This window comes from Neomonachus schauinslandi, chromosome 9 (assembly GCF_002201575.2).
Source record: "Neomonachus schauinslandi chromosome 9, ASM220157v2, whole genome shotgun sequence".
NCBI lineage: Eukaryota > Metazoa > Chordata > Mammalia > Carnivora > Phocidae > Neomonachus > Neomonachus schauinslandi.
Window position 1 is genome coordinate 82,705,953 of NC_058411.1, and position 21,215 is coordinate 82,727,167.

Here is a 21,215-nt window from a genome sequence, read left to right on the forward strand (position 1 = left end):
TTGTAGTGGATGATTTTAGGGATGGTTCAAGGGATTGAAGTTTCGCTCCGGTTAGATGTGGTCAGGAAGTAGGGGTAGTTGCCCAGTGGGACATCTTCATAATTTTTATCTACAAGGTGGAAGGGAAGGTATGGGGCTAACGCTGTAATTGGTAAAGAAGCAGTGGTCAGTCACCACAGATGGGCCTGGAAACGTTTGGTCTCGTTTGTGGTTGGCACAGTGCTGTGCGTTCATCTGTGCTCTCAGACACGGTTATAGAGGGGTCTTGTTTTTGTTTCCCTCTGTCACGGCCACAGAGTTCCCTTGTCTGACTGTGGCGTACCGTGACATTGGTTGTGTTCCTCATGAGAACTTGATGGTCTGACAGCCGGTGCTGGGTCAGCTCCGGCTGACAGCTGTCAGACGCTGCTTTTTCCTTTCTCAAGCAGCTACCCCCTGCAGGTCTGGAGACGGTTCCCCATGCTCGCTCCGCTTCTTCCTTTGTGGTTTGGCTTCTGTTTTCATTCTTTTCAATCCTTTGTTTCATCAGCCCTCCACTCACTTTTTGCCCTGTCCTCTTCCCCACAGTCGCCTCTTCTCTGGAGGGGCCAATGCCAAGTATCCAGACACCATTGCCTTGACCTTTGATCCTACGAATCAGTGGCTGTCTTGTGTATACAACGACCACAGCCTTTATGTTTGGGATGTGAGGGACCCCAAGAAAGTGGGCAAGGTGTACTCGGCTCTGTATCATTCCTCCTGCGTCTGGAGTGTGGAGGTATGTGGGCTGGGCTGGCCTTAGACTGGCCAGGTTTGCTGGGGTACCCTTGTGAGGCGGGAAGTGGGGATCCCTGAGTATAAAGTTATATTCCTGCTGCCTTCTTGTTTCTCCAGCAGCATCCCTGTGTATCCACACATCTTCAGATGGGTCCCGAGGATTGAGCTTGAATTTAGAGCTTATATATCTCAGGCTTCTTCCGTTGTGCCCCTGTCTGTCCTTAGCTTTGCCTCATCCTGGGCTGGGTGATGTTGGACAAGTTACTGAACTTGACTCAACCTCAGTTTCCTGAACTGTAAATTGATGCACCTGATTTATCTAGTTGCCCTAAGAATTAAATGAAATGATACAAGTGGGAGACATGGAAGAATGCCTGGAACATAATAGGAGCTTGGTTAAGGTGTTTGCCCATAGCGATTATAGAGAGTATCTAATAGTTATGGCTTGCTTACTATGTGACAAACTCTGGGCTAAGTCCCGGCCAGCAATCTCTCTTTAATCTCATTCCCCTCTATCTCCTTGGGCAGGGAAAGGACTGCCCCCTAACTAGAGATCTGACTTTGTTCCCTCTGCCCCTCAGGTCTACCCTGAAGTGAAGGACAGTAACCAGGCCTGCCTGCCCCCAAGTTCCTTTATCACCTGTTCCTCAGACAATACCATCCGCCTGTGGAACACGGAGAGCTCCGGGGTGCATGGCTCCACACTGCACCGAAACATCCTCAGCAATGTGAGCCCTGAGGTCATAGGGCACCCCCTCCACGCTTAGTCCTCCCCTCCCCCCCAGCCTTCACGCCTCCCTCTCAGGAACCGGGTCCCCAGATTTTGATCTTTCAGCTCTGATTTGGCCGGGCTCCTTGAGCCAGGGGTTTATCTTGTCCAGCATTCCTCTCCCCTTGCAGCTGTACTGGGTCAGGCCTGCCTTATCCACCTCCTCTCCTGACCTGCTCCATTAGGACCTCATTAAGATCATCTATGTGGATGGGAACACTCAGGCCCTGCTGGACACAGAGCTGCCCGGAGGAGACAAAGCCGATGGGTCCCTGATGGATCCCCGTGTGGGCATCCGCTCTGTGTGTATCAGCCCCAACGGACAGCATCTAGCTTCTGGGGACCGTGTAGGCACGCTTAGGTAATGCCAGGCCTGGGGTGGTACCGACTGCCTCCCACAGTGCAGGCTGGGGGATTTAGGTCCCGAAGGACAGAGCTTGAGAAAAATGGGCTCAAAAAGATTGGGGAACAAGATGTCTATATACAAGGGGAAAGATAATAACCTTACAATGAAGAAACCCAGCAGAAACCATCCTAACCAAGTGATTAAGCTTAACAGCCTCATATCAGCACCGTGAAGCCTGAAAATATGATGCACTAAGAAGCCACATAGCATGGTTTCTGTGGTATTCTTGCCAAAAATGGATTAACTCAGTCCAGTCATGGGAAAAAGGCAGGCAGACTCAAACTGAGGTACAGAGAACAGAGTAATCAGTACTCTTCTAAAGAGTATTGGAGAGTGCTCAGTACTCCTCAAAAGCATCAAGGTCATGAAAGATAAGGAAAGACTGAAGAACTGTCACCAACTACAGGAGACTAAGGAGTAATAACAACTAAGTGCAATTTGGACTCTTGATAGGATCCTGGATCCAGAAAAAAGATATTGTGGAAAAACTGGTGAAATTAAACTAAAATCTTGAATTAGTAGTATAGTACCAACGTAAATTTCCCGATTCTGGTATTTGAAGTGTTAACATGGAAAATCCCTGTACTCGTCGCCACTTTTCTCTAAGCCTAGAAGTTCAAAAATAAATAAAAATTTAATTTTAAAAACAGGCCCGGAGGGGGAGATATAGCAGAGCACGGAGGGTGAGTCTCTCCTCCCATAGCCTGGCAGTGACGTCCTCCCTCTCCTCGTCTTTGCAGGGTGCACGAGCTGCAGTCCCTGAGTGAGATGCTGAAGGTGGAGGCCCATGACTCAGAGATTCTCTGCTTGGAGTACTCTAAGCCGGACACGGGTAAGAAGGATGCCTGGTATCTGGCCCAGAGTGGCCCAGGGCTGCTCCAGTCCTGCTAGTGCCACTTGCATCTATCCTGGCTCCCTGGGGTGTGGGACCGAACGCCATTTGAAGCATTTGGTGTCTTCGCAGGTTTAGCGGAGGACAGCTCCATTCCTGCGCTGTGGTTCACTTGGCTTAGGGTTATGGGACTCGGTTCCTGCGGGCCTTTGGCCGGGCCCAGATGGGGGCCTGCTCTGGGCACTCATGGGCTGATGGAGTTCTTTGAACGGCAGGTCTGAAGCTGCTGGCATCAGCGAGCCGGGACCGGCTCATCCATGTGTTAGATGCTGGCCGGGAGTACAGCCTGCAGCAGACGTTGGACGAGCACTCATCCTCCATCACTGCCGTCAAGTTTGCAGGTGGGGGCAGGGCAATTGAGACACATCTTGCCATCTACCAGCAACATCCTCCACCCCCACCCCGACTGCCACCAGCCTCCTGCCTCCATGAGAAGGGTGTGCCAGTCACAGGGGTGTGTTGGACAGCAGCTGGGAGGCCTGGGGCCAGATGGGAAGGCAGGTAGAATGTAGACTCTCTGTCTAGGGGACCCTGAGCCAACCAGGTTGGCTGAGGATAGAGAGAATGGCAAGCTTAGGTTTGGAGGGAAGCGACCTGATTTAACTGGTTGTCTGGGTCATGTAGAGAGCTCAGTAGTGGGGTAGTAGAGGAGGGACTGGCCACTTGTGGTGAGAGCAGTGGGAATAGCTAGGCCCCCCTCTTCCATAGCCAGCGATGGGCAAGTCCGCATGATCAGCTGTGGAGCAGACAAGAGCATTTACTTCCGCACTGCACAGAAGGTGAGGGTATGGGGCTTCCCTGAATGGGGCGGGGGTTGGGGGGTGTGGGTTTCTACCGTTCCCCCAGCTGAGGTTGTAAGAGGTGAAGGGAGGTGAAAGCGGGGTTTTCTGGGCCTGGTGGAGCCACATACTCTACCCCTGCAGTCTGGAGATGGAGTCCAGTTTACACGGACACACCACGTGGTACGGAAGACGACCCTCTATGACATGGATGTGGAGCCCAGCTGGAAGTACACGGCTATTGGCTGCCAGGACCGAAATATTCGGTGGGCATCCCCTTCTCAAACCGTGTGACCACATTCCTTCAAGCCCGAGGGGGTCAGCTCTTGGCAGCTCTCTCCCCACTTCTGTCTTTTTGTCCAGGACTTTGTGGCCCCCCTTGAGCCTATAGAATGAGCACTTTGCCGTACCCAAGAGGCGGTAGCCCCTTTGGTGTTGGGGAGTGGCTCCCAGAGAGAACAGGGTTGGGACTGAACGCTGGGGTCTCTGCCACCCAGCTGTGCTTGATCACGGCCTCCTCCTCACGTGAACAAGAGCATGTTTCTTCACAGGATCTTTAACATCAGCAGTGGGAAGCAGAAGAAGCTGTTTAAAGGGTCACAGGGTGAGGATGGCACTCTGATTAAGGTAAGGGCCCAGGAGGATGGGCCCTGGGCCAGAGAAAGGCAGCACTGGGATACTAGGTAGACTGGTGCTTCCCTTGTCCTCTGCCAGCTATATGTCCACTCCTCAGGTGCAGACAGACCCCTCAGGGATCTACATAGCCACCAGCTGTTCTGACAAGAACCTCTCCATTTTTGACTTCTCCTCAGGCGAGTGCGTGGCCACCATGTTTGGCCACTCAGGTGAGTGTTGCCCCAGTACTCCACTGCTGGAACTTTGCTCTTTCTTCCTTTAGTTTCTTGGGACCTAGCAGAGCTGCCTGCCCCTCCCTTCCGACCAACATCCACCTCCACTGTTGGGACAGAAGCTTGGTTGGGACTTCAGGGTGGTTCATAGGTTGTATTCTTTCTTCCTCGCAGAGATTGTCACTGGCATGAAGTTTAGTAATGACTGCAAACATCTCATCTCAGTGTCAGGGGACAGGTGAGCAGAAGCCAGCTCCCCTGAGACACAGATTTTTCCTCTGTGACACACACACCCTGCCCCCTCCTCTCTCTTCACATCAGTGATATCTCTGGGAAATCGGGCTAAGCAGGGGTATTTCTAGGGCCTGACGTGTCGCTAGAGGGTGGCTCTGGTCTTCTTGCCAGCCCATGGAGAAGGGGAACTAGTGGGGTTCCACCCCAGAGTCCTACCTTACCTCTCCCTCACCCACCTCTGTGGCTGTACCCAGCTGTATATTTGTATGGCGCCTGAGCTCTGAGATGACTATCAGCATGAGGCAGCGTCTGGCTGAGCTGCGCCAGCGTCAGCGAGGGGGCAAGCAGCAAGGATCGTCTTCTCCCCAGAGGGCTGCAGGACCCAACCGGTGAGAAAAGAGTCTGGATACGGGCTAGCAGTAGGTGGGCATCCAGACTGCTCGCTGTCTCAGTGCTCCTCCTTTTTGCTCTGCACCTGCCATTCACCTGTACCTCCTGGATCCCCCAACACCTGTTTCTTACCTGAAGACCCATGAAGTTTGGCCTCTTCCTGCATTGAATCTCCTCTTCCCATGACCTTCCTTGTCTTGGACTCAGGCACGAGGCCCCATTGATGCTGTCTCCTGGACCAGCTCTTTCATCAGACAGTGACAAGGAGGGAGAAGATGAGGGCACTGAAGAAGAAGAACTTCCAGCTCTGCCCATCCTTGCCAAGGGCACCAAGAAGGAGCCAGGTGTGTGGAAGTCTGGAGCAGGGCCAGACAGGCACCAGTTGGCACAGTGGCTAGATATGCCCTTTCTGGGACAGGGGGTGAGAACAGGGTGAGCCGAGGAAGCCAGAGCATCTCTATGGCCACACAAGGGTATGGGCTGGTGCGGGGTCAGGGAGCTGGGTGGGTGGGCAGGAGACACTGTCTCTGACTGCCTGTCTCTATCTAGCCTCAGTGCCCGGCCCAGGCCTGCCCCGAAGCCTGTCCCACTGGGAGATGAGTCGGGTGAGTCACCATCATTAAAAATGGCCTTCCGAGGTTACAAGGAGTGGAAGAAGGTGGAAGCAGGGCTCTCTGGGCCTGCCCACATGCTGCACCCCTTGTGTCCAAGGCAGGGCCTTGTGGGAGAGTTTGAACAGCTTGGCTGGTCCCAGGTTAGGGATGATGAAGCCCAGGGGTCTCCCTCCTGCAGGCCAGGTGGGGTGGCCTGCAAGGTCTAGTCACCACTAGAAGAAGCGCTCCCCTAGTTCAGCTGCCTGGGGGCCTGGGGGTAAGTGTGAACAAAGAACAGTTTGAGGTGGGGAGTAGACAAGGGGTGTCTGAGCCAAACAGAGCTGAAGTTCAAGGTGTGCTCAGTCGGTTAAGCGTCCGACTCTTGGTTTCAGCTTAGGTCATGATCTCAGTGTTGTGGGATCGAGCCCTGAGGGCCCCAGCATTGGGCCCCACTTAGGGCTCCATGCTCAGAGGAGAGTTTGCTTGTCCCTCTCCCTCCCCTACTGCACCCCCCTTGTGTCCATGTGCCTGTGTGCAAGCTCTCTCTCAAACAATAACAAATAAAATTTAAGAAAAAAAAAGAACTGAAGTTCAAGAACATCAAAGGTTCAAAGAGTAGGCATCTGGAGAAACTGTAGTTCTAAAGACTCCACGTTAGGAGGTAAGGTCAGAACTTCCAGAGCAGTTATTTAGAGGGACGGGGCCGTGAGAGGACCGGTAACTGGGCGGCTACTTCAGGGCAGCCAGAAGCAGGGTCAAGGCTTTCTGAGCAAGCCCGACAGCAGCCCCGCCCTCGCTCGTGCCCCATCAAGACTTGAAGTGGCAGTACCTTCATTATCAGTGGCAGCTCCATGGAATGATGGTGGCGTGGTGCCTCTCGTGCCTTCTGACCAGCCCGGGGGCTCAAGGCTGGACTATTTGTTTGTCCTTGGTGCTCTGAATGGACTTGGGGCTAACCTCAGAGTAAGGGACTTTTTAGATATCACCAGCTCCAAGGTGCCCAGGCTGAGACTAGAAGGCTGAGACTAGAAGGTCTAAGACAAGATGTAGAGTGAAGCTAAGAGCGTGAACTCAGGAGCCAGACTACTTGAGTTGTAACCTGCAGGCAGGCCACTTACTGTCCGTGGGACTAGGTAAGTTACTTAAGCCCACTGTGCTTCAGTTTTCCCATCTGTAAAAATGGGGATAATAATAATACCTACTTCATAAGGTTGTTGTGGGGATTGAGTGAGTGAATACCTGTATGTAAAGTGGATGGCACACAGTAAGTGCTATATGAGTGTTTGCTAATACTATTGTATAGTGGTTGTGACCCCCTCCCCAACCCCTGCCTCACACCAGGCACAGGAGACGGTGGAGTTCCTGGCCCCAGCCCCTGCAGCCAACCAAGGACCCAGAAGAAGGGGCCGCTGGGCCCAGCCAGGTGTGGAGCTGAGTGTCTGCTCCATGCTGGACCTGCGGCAGCTAGAGACACTGGTCCCAGGCCCTCGAGGTGCTAGCCAAGACTTGCTGGCCATGACCCCATCTTGCCCTGGGAAGCATGGTCAGCAGGCCCCTGAGACCTCACATGCTAGCCAGGTGAGCCAGCTTTCTCCCAGCAACCTAGAGATCTCCAAGCAGCCGTAGCCAGCCGTATGCCAACAGCTGGGGCCTGAGGACTTGGCCAGCTGTGCTTGCTCTGCCCCTGTGGCACATGGGTAACCTGGATTGCAAAGGTTCAAGCTTGGCTAAGCTGTATGGTCTGCTGATTGGGGTGGTACCCTTTGTCCTGGGCCAGGTTTCTTAAAGGGCTCATGGTATTAAGTGGTGGCTGGAGATTGGCAGCCCGGAGTGTGACAGAATATCGTTATTCCAGAAACTCAAGAACCTTAACTGGAGTCCTCCTCAGAGTTGGAATATTCAGCTTCCCCCAGAACTGATGCACACCAGATCCTTGCCTACCTCCACCTCTTTTCCCAGACCCTCTCTCACATCAACAGCCTCAGTAACGCCCCTTTGTGTGTTCCCAGAGCGAAAAGCCCCCTCGGCCTCAGGCTTCCCAACCCTGTTCCTGTCCCCACATTATTCGATTGTTGTCCCAAGAGGAAGGGGTCTTTGCCCAAGATCTGGAGCCTGCACCCATCGAAGATGGTATTGTCTACCCGGAGCCGAGTGACAGCCCCATTCTGGATACCAGGCAAGGGTCCTTCCCTCACCAGACCTCAGGGGCCATGCAGTCTTCCTTTCCCAGGCTTCCCTTCCCTGAGTGTTCTTTAGTTAGGGGAGGGCTGGCCCAGATTCCTCAGGGCTTGCCCGCCACTTTGCCCCTGCTTCATCCCCAGTCCCACTCACAGGTTGGGGAGAGGGAAGCCAGGTGTCGTGGTAGGGCTACTCACCCCTACTAACTGCCTCTTCTTTCCCCTGCTGGCCTTCCTGGAAGTGAGTTCCAGGTGCAGGCTCCAGCCCGAGGGACCCTGGGAAGAGTGTATCCAGGCAGCAGGGGCTCCGAGAAGCACAGTCCTGACAGTGCCTGTTCTGTGGATTATAGTAGCAGCCGCCTTTCCAGCCCTGAGCACCCCAACGAAGGTGAGGCTGCGGCTTTGAGGGAGGTCAGTGGACTGAGGTGGGAGTGGAGGCTCTGGCGATGGGTGGGTGCAGCATGATGCTTCTCTCCCCTCCCCACATCCAGACTCTGAGAGCACGGAGCCCCTGAGTGTGGATGGCATTTCCTCAGACCTTGAAGAGCCAGCCGAGGGTGATGAGGAAGAGGAGGAAGAAGAGGGAGGCACTGGTGCCTATGGGCTGCAGGAAGGCAGTCCCCATACCCCAGACCAGGAGCAGTTTCTAAAACAGCACTTTGAGACTCTGGCCAATGGGGCTGCTCCAGGTGTGGGCAGAGGGCCAGTATGTGGTCACTGTAGTCTGCCCTTCTTCCCTCCTTGCCTGGCTGAGAGGGAGGGTCCAAGGGCAGGCCATGCCCTGGGGTTACCTTCGGGGGTGGGGCAGAATCTGGGGCGAGGGCTGGCTTCGATTCATGATTTCTGTCACCTTGGTAGGGGGCCCAGTCCGGGTACCAGAGAGGACGGAGTCTCGGAGCATCTCTTCACGATTCCTGTTGCAAGTGCAGACCCCCCCGCTCAGGTACCTCCCCCACAGCAGCTCTCACTGTCCTACAAGGAGCTGTGGCTCACTTGACTTCCCAGCACTCCCCAAAGGGCCAGTCCTGCCCTTGAGGCAGGAGGCCATCCTCCTCTCTCCAAGGTTGCCGTCTGTCTTCCCACGCCGAATAGCGTTCTGCACTCCCGAGTTTTGGGACAACCGGCCTGCTGGCTTTGTGCCTGCCCTTCTCGCCCAGAGCTTCTGGGTCTGTGAGAGCTTCTCCCCGTCTTGGCAGGGAGGACTCCTAAGCCTTCTCTGGGCCTTCTTCCACATTTCCTCCCTGTAGGGAACTGTCTCCGTCTTCCTCAAGCCTGGCGCTGACATTGAGACCAGTCCAGATGCGGCCGGCTGCGGGTGAGCAGCCGAGAGGCAGTGGTGCCAGTCCTCCAGGAGCACCCCCGGAGGCAGAGCCCTCCCCTGGCAATGCTGGCCCCCAGCAGGCAGTCCCTGTGCTTTTGCCGCGACGCCGTCTCAACCCTGACAGCAGCTGGGCTCCCAAGAGAGTGGCTGCAGCCAGCACCTTAGGTGGACTCCAGAAAGCCCAGTCTGTGCAGAGTCTGGTGCCGCAGGGTGAGGAGCCTGGTGGGCTCAACTCCAGGGTGCGGGGAGTATGGAGGGCATGTGCATGCTAGAGGAAGGAAGGCCTGATTTAGCCCTGACGTGTCACAGTGTTTGCCACTGGGTGTCCCTTAGTGGGTATGGGCAGGGCACCGCAACTTCTAGGGAACTAGTGCCTGGGAAGCCTTCCTCACCACCTGACCTGTGTGTCTCTGTCTTCTCGGCAGATGAGGCTCCTCCACCAGGCCCATTGCTCTTACGGGAGATGGAGGCCCAGGAGGGCCTGCGCTCCCTGCCACACGCTGATCGCCGTCTGTCTCGGCCTCAGTCCTACCAGAACCCCACCACCAGTTCCATGGCCAAGATTTCCCGCAGCATCTCTGTTGGGGAGAATTTGGGCCTGGCGGCCGAACCTCAGGCTCCTGCTCCCATTCGGGTCCCACCGCTCAGCAAGCTAGCCCTGCCCAGCCGGGCTCACCTGGTCCTGGACATCCCAAAGCCACTGCCCGATCGTCCTACCCTGGCCACATTCTCACCTGTTACCAAGGGCAGGGCCCCTGGTGAGGCAGAACAGCCTGGCTCCCCAGTGGGCCTAGGAAAGGCTCACAGTACATCTGAGAGGCGGGCCTGTTTGGGGGAGGGTACCCCTCCCAAGCCTAGGACAGAGTGCCAGGCTCAGCCTGGGCCCAGCAGCCCCTGTGCCCAGCAACTGCCGGTCAGCAGCCTCCTCCGAGGCCCTGAGAACTTGCAGCCCCTGTCCCCCGAGAAGACTCCCAGCCCCATGGAATGCACCAGGCCAGGGGCAGCCCTGAGCCAGGACTCAGGTGTGCACAGCTCCCCAGCTCTCATCTCCTGCCCCATCCTCTTTCTTCTGTCTCTGTTGTCTGCACTCTGGCTCCATCCCATTTCTGTGCATCCAGCCTCTGGCGTTTTCGTCCTGTCTGTTCCCGTCTTGGTCCATAAGTCACACCCCTGATGGTGAGACACTCCTGCCAATCTTCACAATCTCCTTGTGACCCACTTGCCCCCTCACTGCCTCTGGCTTCTTGGGCTGGAGCTGGCCCTCCCCTCAGGACCTTGTTTTCTGTGTGGTGTTGGGGGTGGTGTTGGGAAGGAAGAAGGCAAGGAGAGGGCAAGCAAAGGGGGTGTGACCCTGCGGGTAGGCCTCTCCTGCTCTGAGGGGCCCCTGGGTGGGGAGGCCTGAAAGGGCAGCTTTGCTGGGCCTTCCTGAGTTGTATGTGTCCCTCCCAGCAGTGAGCCTGGAGGAGTGCGAACAGCTTGTGGCAGAGCTCCAGGGCAGTGTGCGCCAGGCTGTGCGGCTCTACCACTTGGTACGTGTTGGGCACCCACCGTGGGGGAGACGGCTGAGTATCCAGAACAGCCATAAGGCTATTCCACTGACGGGTGGGTGGAGCAAGCAAGAACATCTGGGGCAGAGTAAGTGAGGGAGTTAGAGGCCAGGCCAGGCCTCTTGAACCGAGCACCTACTGGTCATCTCTGGAGACTTCCTCAGACTGGAGGGGTAGGGGTGGAGCGACCATATGTCCTAGTTTGCCTAGGACCTGGTTTGTCCTAGGACCATCCCAGTTTATGCCTGTTGTCCCAGTGTAATTATTAATAGTAGCCCTTGTCATATTAAAAAACTATTTGGCCACCCTAGACATGGGGACGGTCCAGGAGGGCCTTCTCTGGGGGCAGGCTAGACCCAGGTGGGGTCCCTCCCCTTCGCAGATCCACTGACAGGAGGTTCCTCCGCTCTTCCTCCGACTCACTTCCCGGCTCTCGCTGCAGGTGGCTGGCTGCAAGACGCCCTCAGAGGAGCAGAGTCGCATCGCCCAGCTCCTCAGAAACACCTTCTCCTCAGTGCGGCAGGAGCTTGAGGCCCTGGCCGGGGCAGTGTTGTGCAGCCCGGGTGGGAGCCCTGGGGCCGTGGGGGCTGAGCAAACACAGGCCCTGCTAGAGCAATACTCAGAGCTGCTGCTTCGGGCGGTGGAGCGGCGCATGGAACGAAGACTCTAGTTCCGGAATCCTGTCCCAAGTGAATGCTCCCCCTATTCCAAACTGTAGCCCCTGCTCCACTCTCCAAAACCTGTGGGGATGCTTGGAGTGGCTAGCAGGGGTCAGTGCTCAGAGGGGAAGCACCTTTTCCAGCTTCCTCATGGGGCCCCTGTATTTATTAATTTATTTCCCTGACTGTTGCCTCACTTTCTTGGAGCTCCTGCCTCCACAGCCCCTTCAGTGGCTCATGCAGGGTAGGTCTTGGATCCTTGTCATCTTGGTGCTGTGAGGAGCAGGAGGGCAGCCTGCCCCATCTGGGGGAAATTGGGAAGGGCTGGCCCTCTCTTCTTAGAAGCCATTTGAAATTACTGCAGGGATCAGCTCCCTGGGGTGGAGCACACACAGGGTATTCAGTGGGGTGGAAGTGAGAGGCCATGTGGTATCAGTGCCCTTCAGCCAACAGCGGAGCTTCACCTCTACCTCCACTTCCCCTCCCACACCAGCTGCACTCCCCTGGCTGCCAGAGCAGGGGTTATCTGTTTTCCCCAATTCCTGGCAGTTCCCAAAGGCAAAGCCCTCTAGCCCTCTAGCCCTCCAGGGCGTTCCCAGCCATCAGGAGGATTGAGTTGGTATCAAGGCCCGAGCCCCCCACATTCCACTCCCATCCCCCCCCAAAAGAGCCCTAGCATTATCTCTCTCCCGGTGCCCCCTTTCTCTCCTGGCCAGAACTTGTGGAGACAGCTGTGGGATGTTGCTGCAGGACAGTAAAGCCCTCTGCTGGGCAAACATAAAGCCCTGGCCTCCTTTTCCCAGCCCCTTGGTCTTCCCTGTCTTCCCAACCTTGATCCCCGGCAGGCTGCTAGACCCAGAGGTCACCTTCTCCTTGCATCCTGAGTGATGCTGGTGTTAGAACTTCCCTCATGGTTTACAGGGCGCCAGCCCACCTTCTGAGGACCTTGGCCACAGATGAAGTACGGGCGCACACACACACACACGCACAGTTGAGTGTTCATTGCTAGAGTACTTGGCTGGCTGATGTGTGCCTGGTTTCCCTTCATGTGCTACTCCTGCTTTGCCACCCTGGCTCATGTGGAACTATCAAGGGGCACGAAAAGGACTGGAACACACTAACCCGAATTCTGGATTCTTGGTGTCCACAACCTAGCCAATATGAGATGGCGTGTAGGTTTCTGGTTTGGGTAGAAGGAACCTCCTCAAAGGCAGTGCTGGGCACCCAGGATGCTCTGGATGCTGGAAGTTGAGGGGAGGGGGAGGCACGTGGGACTGCAGAAGGGGCCAAGAGACACACTGGAAAGGTGGTAGGTGGGACAGGTAAGTGGTAGAGGGGAGGGGATAGATTAGAATTAGAAGGACAGCTGTTAGGAGTGAGGGGAAGGATATAGGGCACGGGGCAGGTAGAGTAGGACCAAGTAGTGAAGCAGTTGTTGAGTTGGGGTGAAGAACATGTGTCTCTGGGCCCTACTGCTTTCCTCTGCCTCAGGTAAGTCAGGGTAGCTTTCCTGAAGATTCAGGTCAGAAAAACCAATTGTCCCATGGACAGGCCATGGGGTCCTACTGGTTCTATAGGCAGAAACTTAGAAATTGGTTTGCATAGAGTGCTCAGCTCTTGTTGGCATCAGCTGGAATACACCAGAACAGATGAAGCCTATTTCACCCCCACTCTTCTGTACTACCACCACCTGCATGGCCAAGCTGCAAAGAACTGCAGCTGAGGGTGGACCCCGGCAGGGCTGCAGCTGCCCTTTGTGAGGGTTAGAAGTCTACTCCATTCCCCGTCCCGGGACACTAGCCACAGCCCAGACCAAACAGGCTCAGGCCTGGCCCTCTGGCCTGGGTTCCTCCCGGTCCTCAGCCAGCCAGGCCCTCAGAGGAGGGAGCTGCACTCCCGCTAAGGTTTGTAAGAAGGTGGCCGCCCTTTCCCTATCCCCAGCCGAGCGTGGGTTGGGAGAGGGGGTCTTGTGGTCGGCCGGCGCCCGTCCCCTTCTGCATGTCTGAGGCCACCGGCAATTGCCGCCCCCCGACCAGATTTGCCCTGACCCAGTTTTGACCCCCCCCTTATTTATAACTTTTATACTTTGTCCAGGCCCGTGGCGCTTCCCTCTTCCCCAGGTCTCACGGGGCAGGGGCTGTTTTTAACTCGTCCGTTTGTATTGATGTATGAACTCGTCAATAAATACAATCATTTGTTAATTCTAGGATGCCAGCGAGTGGGGCAGGCGGGAGAAGGCGCGGCTTCTCACCGGTGGTCGGGTTAGCCGAATCCCGGCGCGCCGGGGGCGGGGGCGGGGCCCGGCGGGGGCGGGGTCTTGAGGCGGAGTCTTCAAGGGCGGACGCGTGGTCTCGCCCCGGCGGCGGCGTCATGGCGGAGGCGGCTATGGACGCCGTGCGGAGGGAGTTACGAGAATTCCCGGCCGCCGCAAGGGGTGAGTGGGTTCCCCCGGAGCCTGCGGCGGCCTCGCGTCGACCGCCGGGCAGCCTCAGGACGCGGGCGGGGCCTTGGGCATGCGGGGAACCGGCGCCCCGAGTCGGGTGCGCCCTGACCCTCCTGGGCCGCCGACAGACGCCACGGTTCCCTCTAGTTCGTGTCCCCAAGGAGCGCAGAAGCTCGTGCACCTGATTCGTTGCTGGCCCCTCTTCGATCACTCTTCTGCCCCACCCCCGCCCTCACCCCCGTGCTGGGTGTCCTGCTCCTCTGCTCCCGTGTCCTCGTGGCTTTCTGGGGTGACTCTTCGCTTTACTCCCAGGGCCCGGGCCAGTCTTCCTCCTGGTGTGTTTCCCACAGTCAGCCCGTCCTGAATAATGGGGCAGTCTGTTGCCCTTCCCAGCCTTTCCTGTCGCTAAGTTTTAAGATGGTCGGATGCTCCCTTTCTGAATCCTTTGCTTGGAACGCTTTATTCAGGAACAGACTTCCCTGAGCTGGTGCAGAGCTTTGGGAGAATTGTAGGCAGCTGTAGAAGTAATTCCTGGCTCTTCCCCTGCTTGTTTTTTTTTTTTTTTTTTTTAAAGATTTCATTCATTTATTTGACAGAGACACAGCGAGAGAGGGAACACAAGCAGGGGGAGCGGGAGAGGGAGAAGCAGGCCCCCCCACGGAGCAGGTAGCCCGATGCAGGGCTCGATCCTAGGACCCTGGGATCACGACCTGAGCCGAAGGCAGACGCCCAACGACTGAGCCACCCAGGCGCCTCTCCCCTGCTTGGTTTTTTAGTTTTCTCTCTCTTTGATTCCGTCCCTCCCATTTCTGTTTTACTAGTAATTAGCAACACGTGCAGTGGCTTAAAAAAACAAAAACGGATTTATAATGTGAAGTAAGCATTCCTCCCATTCTAGGCTCCAGTTTGCATCCTTCCAGAAATACTCAATTTATATCTACACACATACACACGCGTGCCTATATAGCTCCTTCTGTATACAAGTGGTAGCCTGCTAAACACACTTTTCTGCACTATGTATCCTGAAGATCGCCCCATGTCCCTCTTCCTCAGTCTTTTTCACTCCTGTGTACTAGTATGGTAATTTACTGAATCAGCCTACTATTGATAGGCATTTAGGTCATTTGCAGTCTTTCGTTTTGCTAATGCTGCAGCGAATATTTTGAGCACCTCAATGTGTGCAGCTCTGATCAATGTGTTTAGGATATGTCACTGAATAAAACAAATGTCTGCCTTCATGACCTTACCTTCCAGGTGAGGAGACAATTAATCCTGGACACACTAAATGAGTTAATTATACAGTAGAAGAAATGGATTAGAAGATAGATGTTGTGGGAAAGAAAGTAAAGCAGAATAAGAGGTCTCAGGCCAGGTATGGAGTGGGAGGGCAGGTTCCAAGTTTAAGTAAGATAGGGTAGGTAGGCTGCCTTGATAAAGCAGCATTTGAGCACAGGCTTGAAGAAGGAGGGGTAGGGAGTGAGCCACTCAGACATCTGAGAGAAGAGCCTTGCAGGTAGAGGGCACTGGGGCCGATGCCCTGAGGTGGGAGTGTGCCTGGTGTGTTCACGGAACAACGAAAAGGCCAGCGTGCCTGGAGCAGTCTTTCTGCACACGTGCGAGTATTTTTGTTGCTTAAATTTTTCGCAGAATTGTCAGGCCAGAGGAATTGTCTGGATTCCTTTTGAAATTCTCTCACATTGAAGCCTCAGGAGGGAGCAATAGCCCTTCTCGACAGGAAGTCTTTTAACTGGAGGTAGTAAAACTGAAATAATTGCAGAAAATGCAAAAGGTGAAAAACAAATGGTAGTATCCACATATTTTAAGCATCCCAGTGAGAACAATAGGGAGATTTACAGAGCCCCCCCCAAATCACCTTCCCAACGTCACTGCGTTGGTGGGCTGGCCTGACTGGGAAGGCCCTTTGCCAGGTTCCACCCCCTTGCTCCCTTGTCTGCTTGGCAGGTTCCACTGTACCTCTCTGGACAGCGAAGCAAGCACATGGGCCGGGTCTTTCCTTTTCAGTTTTCTTGGGCCCGCCAGGGTCTTCCCACTCAGTTCCAATTTTTGATCTAAAGACATTTACTTTCCAACTGCAAAGCAAAGGTGACCGGTGTGGAGACTGACATGAGAGAGAGGGCATGACCTCAGAGATGAAAATTAGTGCAGTGGTTGCTGACTGGGGCCAAGACATTCAGGCTAGATCTCATGGATGAAACTAAAAAGCCAAGCCCTGTGTACCCTTTGTAGAAGCCGGGAGAGAGGCATTCCAGTCTGAGTGAGCAGCAGGAATAAAGTTTGGCTCTACCTGAGAGTGTGGTAAGGGGCCGGCACCAGACAGGAGGAAACCAGACTGGAAAAGTAGGTTGGGCCTGATCATGTATTGACTTGAATGCATGCCAGGGTGGATTATAATTTATAAACCATCAAAGGATTTTTTTTTTTTTTTTTAACTAGGGGTATGACAAGATGAGATTGTATTTTAGGAAGATGATTGGGGCCAGGGTGAGGGATGCTTTGAGAAGGAATGGAATTAAGCCAAGGAAACCAGTTAGTTGACTGCAGCAACCAGCCAGCCAGGAGATGTTGGAGACTTTTTTCAACCATTTCTGAGCCCCTTCTGTGTGTTAGGGACCATTCTAGGCCCTAGGGATACACCGGTGAACCAGGCTTGCGTCCCTGCCCTTATGGAGCTTACATTCTATTCTAGCAAGAGAGACCAATGAACAGTTTTGCTAAATGAGATACATAGTGTGTTACATGGTGATGAACGAAAGGGAGAGAGAAGGAAAAAAAAAGGGAAGGGGTGTAGGGTTGTTGTGGACAGGTTCCAATTTAAAAGCATCACCAGGGAAGGAAGCCTCATTGAAGTGACATTTGAAGACCTGAGAAGGTAGTCTGAATGTAGATACTAGCAGAGGAAAGGAGGGGGTGGTTTGAGAGACCGAGGAGGTAGAATCAATAGAATTTCGGGACCATCAGTAGGTGACCTGAGTGAAGGAGAAGGAAGAGCCAAAAAGAGTAGATTTGTGAGAGGTGACACAGGGCCACTGTAGACATCTGCGCAGGTAGCATACCGCACAACCTGCATAAATGCACGTGGTAGCGCTGGGTGTCTGAGGGTAGTGATGCTCTTCAGTAAGATCAAAAACATAGTTCAGCCCTTACTTTTCCTCTTAGGGTTTTGTGTGGCAGCCTGTCTGCCCAGTTAGGTTGTAATCTTCTTGAGATGACAGTAGGATCATCACTTGATACCTCCACATGGGCCAAATCAAGTACTGAGTACATTCTAGGTGCTCGGTGAGTATCACTGTTGGTGGGTGCTTTCCAGAGTCTTGACTCACCCACACCAGCCTGTGGCCTTGGGGCCTCAGCTCTACTCATTCTGGAGTTCCCTGCCCTGCCTAAATGGCTGCCTTCCCAAATGGCTGTCTTCCCTAATGGCTGCCGGGAGGTTGGGCACTGCAGAGTGGGAAAGCTGAGGGTTCACTGTACAGGGCCGGACATGGTCTCAGGGAGGGTTTGGGTTTGGGGCTGAGCAGCATCCCCTGGCCCTGTGGACTCTTATGTCCCAGCTTGGTGTGTTTGTGGGTGCTCCACTCTTTGTCCCTTAAATTTCCCTCATTCTTCAATTCCTGGTTGTCCAGGGTCCCTTGGTCATCAGTGGGCATTACCAGTGGTAACAGTATGTCCTGCCCAAGGAGGGCATCTCTTCTGTAGGCACTGGGGCACAACTGGGTGCTGTTGGCTTCAGTCCCCCCACCCCCCTCTTTCTCTCAGAGCTCTGTGTGCCTCTTGCTGTGCCCTACCTGGACGAGCCCCCCACTCCACTCCACTTCTACCGAGACTGGGTCTGCCCCAATAGGCCCTGCATCATCCGTAACGCCCTGCAGCACTGGCCAGCTCTGCGGAAGTGGTCCCTCCCCTATCTCAGGTGGGGGCTCCCCTGGGGGGTGTTGGGTGGTACTTTGTGGTACCTGGGTATGGGCTGAAAGTCCTTTCCTCCAGAGCCACAGTGGGCTCCACAGAGGTGAGCGTGGCTGTGACACCAGATGGTTATGCGGATGCTGTACGAGGGAACCGCTTTGTGATGCCTGCTGAGCGCCGCCTGCCCCTGAGCTTCGTGCTGGATGTGCTAGAGGGCCAGGCCCAGCACCCAGGAGTCCTCTACGTGCAGAAGCAGTGCTCCAACCTGCCCACCGAGCTGCCCCAGCTGCTGCCTGATCTAGAGTCCCATGTGCCCTGGGCCTCCGAGGCACTGGGTGAGTGAAGGTATCGGGCGGGCAGGGAAGAAATGGGAAGGAAGGAGTCAGCTCTGCTTGCTGCTTCTCCCTTTGTTGAAGACTTGGCCCATACTCTTGGCCCCTCAGGGTTAGGAGCTATGCACTAAACCTTCAAGTCTCCAGGCCATGACTTTGAATTGAACTACTGAACATTGCTATCCTCCTTTCTCCCCCAGGGGAGGAGGCCCCTTCTGGAGCTCACCCTCTTCTGCCCTTTCTCCCTGTTTGCTCCCTGTGAGCCTCTGGTCCCCCCTAGGCTTTGGTCCAGCATCACTCTATGGTGGTTATTCCCAGCCTGGCATTTGAGGATGGCCCCCCCCCGACTTGCTCTCTTACCTCTGACCTACAGGAAAGATGCCTGATGCTGTGAACTTCTGGCTGGGGGAGGCGTCTGCAGTGACATCTTGTAGGTGTCAAAGGAATACAGAGGTGGGGGAGGAGGGAAGAGGAGGCCAAGAGTGGAAGGTTGGGTCTGGATGCAAGTTAGACTGACTATTCTCTAAGATTTCTTCTGGGATTCTGGGGTTTGGACACGACAGAGGGCCTCCCGATAGCTCAGGTTGGGGAAGGTCCCATGGCACTGGGGGTTGAGGGCACTGTGTCTTCTGGGTCTCTAGAAAGCTCTCCAAAGGCCAGCTGGGTCAGGGGTGAACTCAGGAGAACGCTGTTTGCTTGAATTCCCCTCTAGGTAGACATGAGCCCAGGTGAGCACCAAGTCCCTGGTGAGCAGAGATCTGAAATGCCGAATGCTTGCCCAGCTCCTCAGCATCCCCTTGGGCCTGCTTTGTGCTCTACTGTTATGCCATCTGTCACATCGGTCTTGGGTGCAGGGTCCTGAATGTGATCATTTGTCCCCTCCTGTGCCCTGCCTCTCATAACCCTGGGCCTTCTTTGTATTGGCAGTACATAAGGACCACTATGAGAACCTCTACTGTGTGGTCTCAGGGGAGAAACGCTTCCTGCTGCACCCACCCAGCGACCGGCCCTTCATCCCCTATGGTATGGGACTCAGCCTGCAGGGGCTGGAGAGCAGGTGGCCCAAGGTAGAGGGAGGGCAGCAAGGGCCCTGGGTGGCCTGGTGCACCAGGCCTGAGGTGTGGACGCAGTGTTTCCATTGCACTCAGGGAACAAGTGGGAGGAACTGAGAAGCCGTGGGCCATTTGAGTGTCCCCACACCTTTCTCTGGTTTCAGAGCTGTACACACCAGCAACCTACCAGCTAACTGAAGAGGGCTCCTTTGAGATGGTGGATGAAGAGGCCACGGAGAAGGTGTCTGCCTTGTTTCTGGGCCCTGGGGAGAGGGAAGGGTCAGAACCTGGTCTCTGAGGAGCAGGCACGGTAGAGTTGGGGAGATGGCACCTGGCTCTGAAAGATCCCTGAGTCTGGATCCTCCCAGTGCTGAACAGGGTGGGTCTTGTGGTGTTACCCTCTGGAAGGCACAGAGCTGGAGGGCCTGGGGGCTTTGGGCCTGCTCCCTGGCATCCATTGTGTCCCCAGGTACCCTGGATCCCACTGGACCCACTGGCTCCAGATCTGGCCCGGTACCCCAGTTACAGTCAGGCCCGGGCCCTTTGCTGCACTGTGCAGGCCGGTGAGATGCTCTACCTGCCAGCCCTGTGGTTCCACCATGTCCAGCAGTCTCATGGCTGCATTGCTGGTGAGGAGCTGCCCGCAGGGCAGCTGGGGGATGGGTTGGGGAGGCAGTAGGTTAGGAGGGGGACCTTCATGCTCGGGTCTCCCATTTTCCCCACAGTGAACTACTGGTATGACATGGAGTATGACCTTAAGTACAGTTACTTCCAGCTGCTTGACTCCCTTACTAAGGCCTCGGGCCTCGACTGATGGAGCCCTGGTGAACATTGCCACGACACCTGGTGGGAAAGGTCGTGCCCTCCCCGGCCAGGTCACTTCCAGAGTGTGCTGGCTGCCGGCCCAGCTCGGCTTGGGATCAGTGTTGGAGAATTTGGGGAGGTGATCTGGAGGCCCAGGAGGTGCCAGACAGGTCTGGGTGTGGGCTCCCAGGAAGTTTCCACACAGGCGAGGCAGCAGCCTGTCCGGAGGAGGCGTGGGGCTTCGGGTGCGGCGCCGCCTCTCACTGCCACCGTGGCCTTGGGCAGCTTAGCACCTTGGAGCGCTGGTGTCCTGCCTGGAAACCAGAGAAGCTGGTGTTTCCTACCCCACGGCGTGTTGTTAGCCCCGGACAGAGAGCCTTAAGGACCAGAAGGGCTGGCATGGAGGGAGATGCGCAATAAAAATGACCGTGATTCATGTGTGCTGAGACTCCCTCTCGAAGTTGCCTTCTGTGGTCTGGTGAGGGCTGGAAGGTTCAGGTAAACATTTCAGGGTTACTCTGATTGTGGCTGAGGGCTGGGTCCAGACCTGAGCCCGAGGAGCTCTCTGCTGCCAAGACCCCTCTATCTGTGACAGCCATTGCAGCCCCTCTCAGGGCAAGCCGACCGCACCGACTCAGCCTGTAAAGCTGTGGCGAGCTTTGCTCTGGCCTTGTGGCCTGTCCTCCAGCTCCCGGGCAGCTGGTGGGGTCTGGGGCCCCCAGGGTCACCCCTGCTTCTCCCGCAGCAAGGACAGGTAGGAGGGGACAGAAAACCCTGCCGCCCACCTCCACGGCAGGGGTCTCTGCACGCAGACTCCCTCCCTCCCTGCACCCACCCAGAGTTGAAGAGCCCCCTTCCCCGAATGCCACCCTGAGGCCTCATCATCCTGGCCACCCAGCTCCGAGGGTGGAGGCAGCTGCGCACACCGCTTCGGAGGGCTGTTTCGTGGAACAAACCACACCCCTGCCAGGTTGTGACGGGCCTGGGGCACTCCTCTCAGATTGGCCAAGCGCTTCAGTCAGGACTGGGCATTCCTGTCCTACTGGCACCAGAGGTTGTGAAAGACCCTGTGACAGGGGACCAGGCTCTTCCACTTGCTGCTGCCCTGGGCCCACTCCCTGCTTTCTAGATGTCAGTGGCCCTTCTAGGTCCAGGCATGAGAGCAGGGCTGGGTGGGGTAGGTGCTGATGGTGACGGCTGGAGGGAATGGGTCTTCGTGGGTGGTGAGCCCCCGTCCCAGGGGTGTCTGAGTCTCCATATAGGTTTAAGGTTCCTTGTTGCCTCAGCAG

The 21,215-nt window shown here is 55.6% G+C and overlaps 2 protein-coding genes across 5 annotated transcripts in view; both read left to right on the forward strand.

The window, feature by feature from the left end:
- MAPKBP1 (mitogen-activated protein kinase binding protein 1) overlaps window positions 1–17,647 on the forward strand; it is a 54,098-nt gene extending 36,451 nt beyond the window's left edge. For 2 of the 4 annotated variants that reach the window (XM_044918365.1, XM_044918367.1), the window contains 22 exons: window positions 568–757; window positions 1,338–1,484; window positions 1,711–1,886; window positions 2,672–2,763; window positions 3,039–3,164; window positions 3,532–3,602; window positions 3,747–3,868; window positions 4,154–4,229; window positions 4,336–4,447; window positions 4,625–4,688; window positions 4,939–5,073; window positions 5,282–5,418; window positions 5,624–5,679; window positions 7,009–7,245; window positions 7,677–7,843; window positions 8,087–8,232; window positions 8,336–8,533; window positions 8,703–8,787; window positions 9,092–9,404; window positions 9,596–10,189; window positions 10,596–10,694; window positions 11,155–13,572. In XM_044918365.1, the coding sequence (XP_044774300.1) occupies window positions 568–757; window positions 1,338–1,484; window positions 1,711–1,886; window positions 2,672–2,763; window positions 3,039–3,164; window positions 3,532–3,602; window positions 3,747–3,868; window positions 4,154–4,229; window positions 4,336–4,447; window positions 4,625–4,688; window positions 4,939–5,073; window positions 5,282–5,418; window positions 5,624–5,679; window positions 7,009–7,245; window positions 7,677–7,843; window positions 8,087–8,232; window positions 8,336–8,533; window positions 8,703–8,787; window positions 9,092–9,404; window positions 9,596–10,189; window positions 10,596–10,694; window positions 11,155–11,382 (3,571 nt within the window). In that variant the 3' untranslated portion in view covers window positions 11,383–13,572. Of the gene's footprint in view, window positions 1–567; window positions 758–1,337; window positions 1,485–1,710; window positions 1,887–2,671; window positions 2,764–3,038; window positions 3,165–3,531; window positions 3,603–3,746; window positions 3,869–4,153; window positions 4,230–4,335; window positions 4,448–4,624; window positions 4,689–4,938; window positions 5,074–5,281; window positions 5,419–5,623; window positions 5,680–7,008; window positions 7,246–7,676; window positions 7,844–8,086; window positions 8,233–8,335; window positions 8,534–8,702; window positions 8,788–9,091; window positions 9,405–9,595; window positions 10,190–10,595; window positions 10,695–11,154; window positions 13,573–17,591 lie in introns of those variants that run through there. The other 2 variants (XM_044918364.1, XM_044918368.1) reach the window with 2 other exon arrangements.
- JMJD7 (jumonji domain containing 7) lies at window positions 13,707–19,936 on the forward strand. The gene is made up of 8 exons (XM_021695633.2): window positions 13,707–13,805; window positions 17,592–17,745; window positions 17,820–18,073; window positions 18,444–18,500; window positions 18,998–19,093; window positions 19,287–19,363; window positions 19,592–19,751; window positions 19,848–19,936. Exons 1-8 carry the CDS (start codon window positions 13,742–13,744, stop codon window positions 19,934–19,936), a joined length of 951 nt encoding a protein of 316 aa, XP_021551308.1. The 5' UTR covers window positions 13,707–13,741.
- Window positions 19,937–21,215: the final 1,279 nt, after the last annotated feature.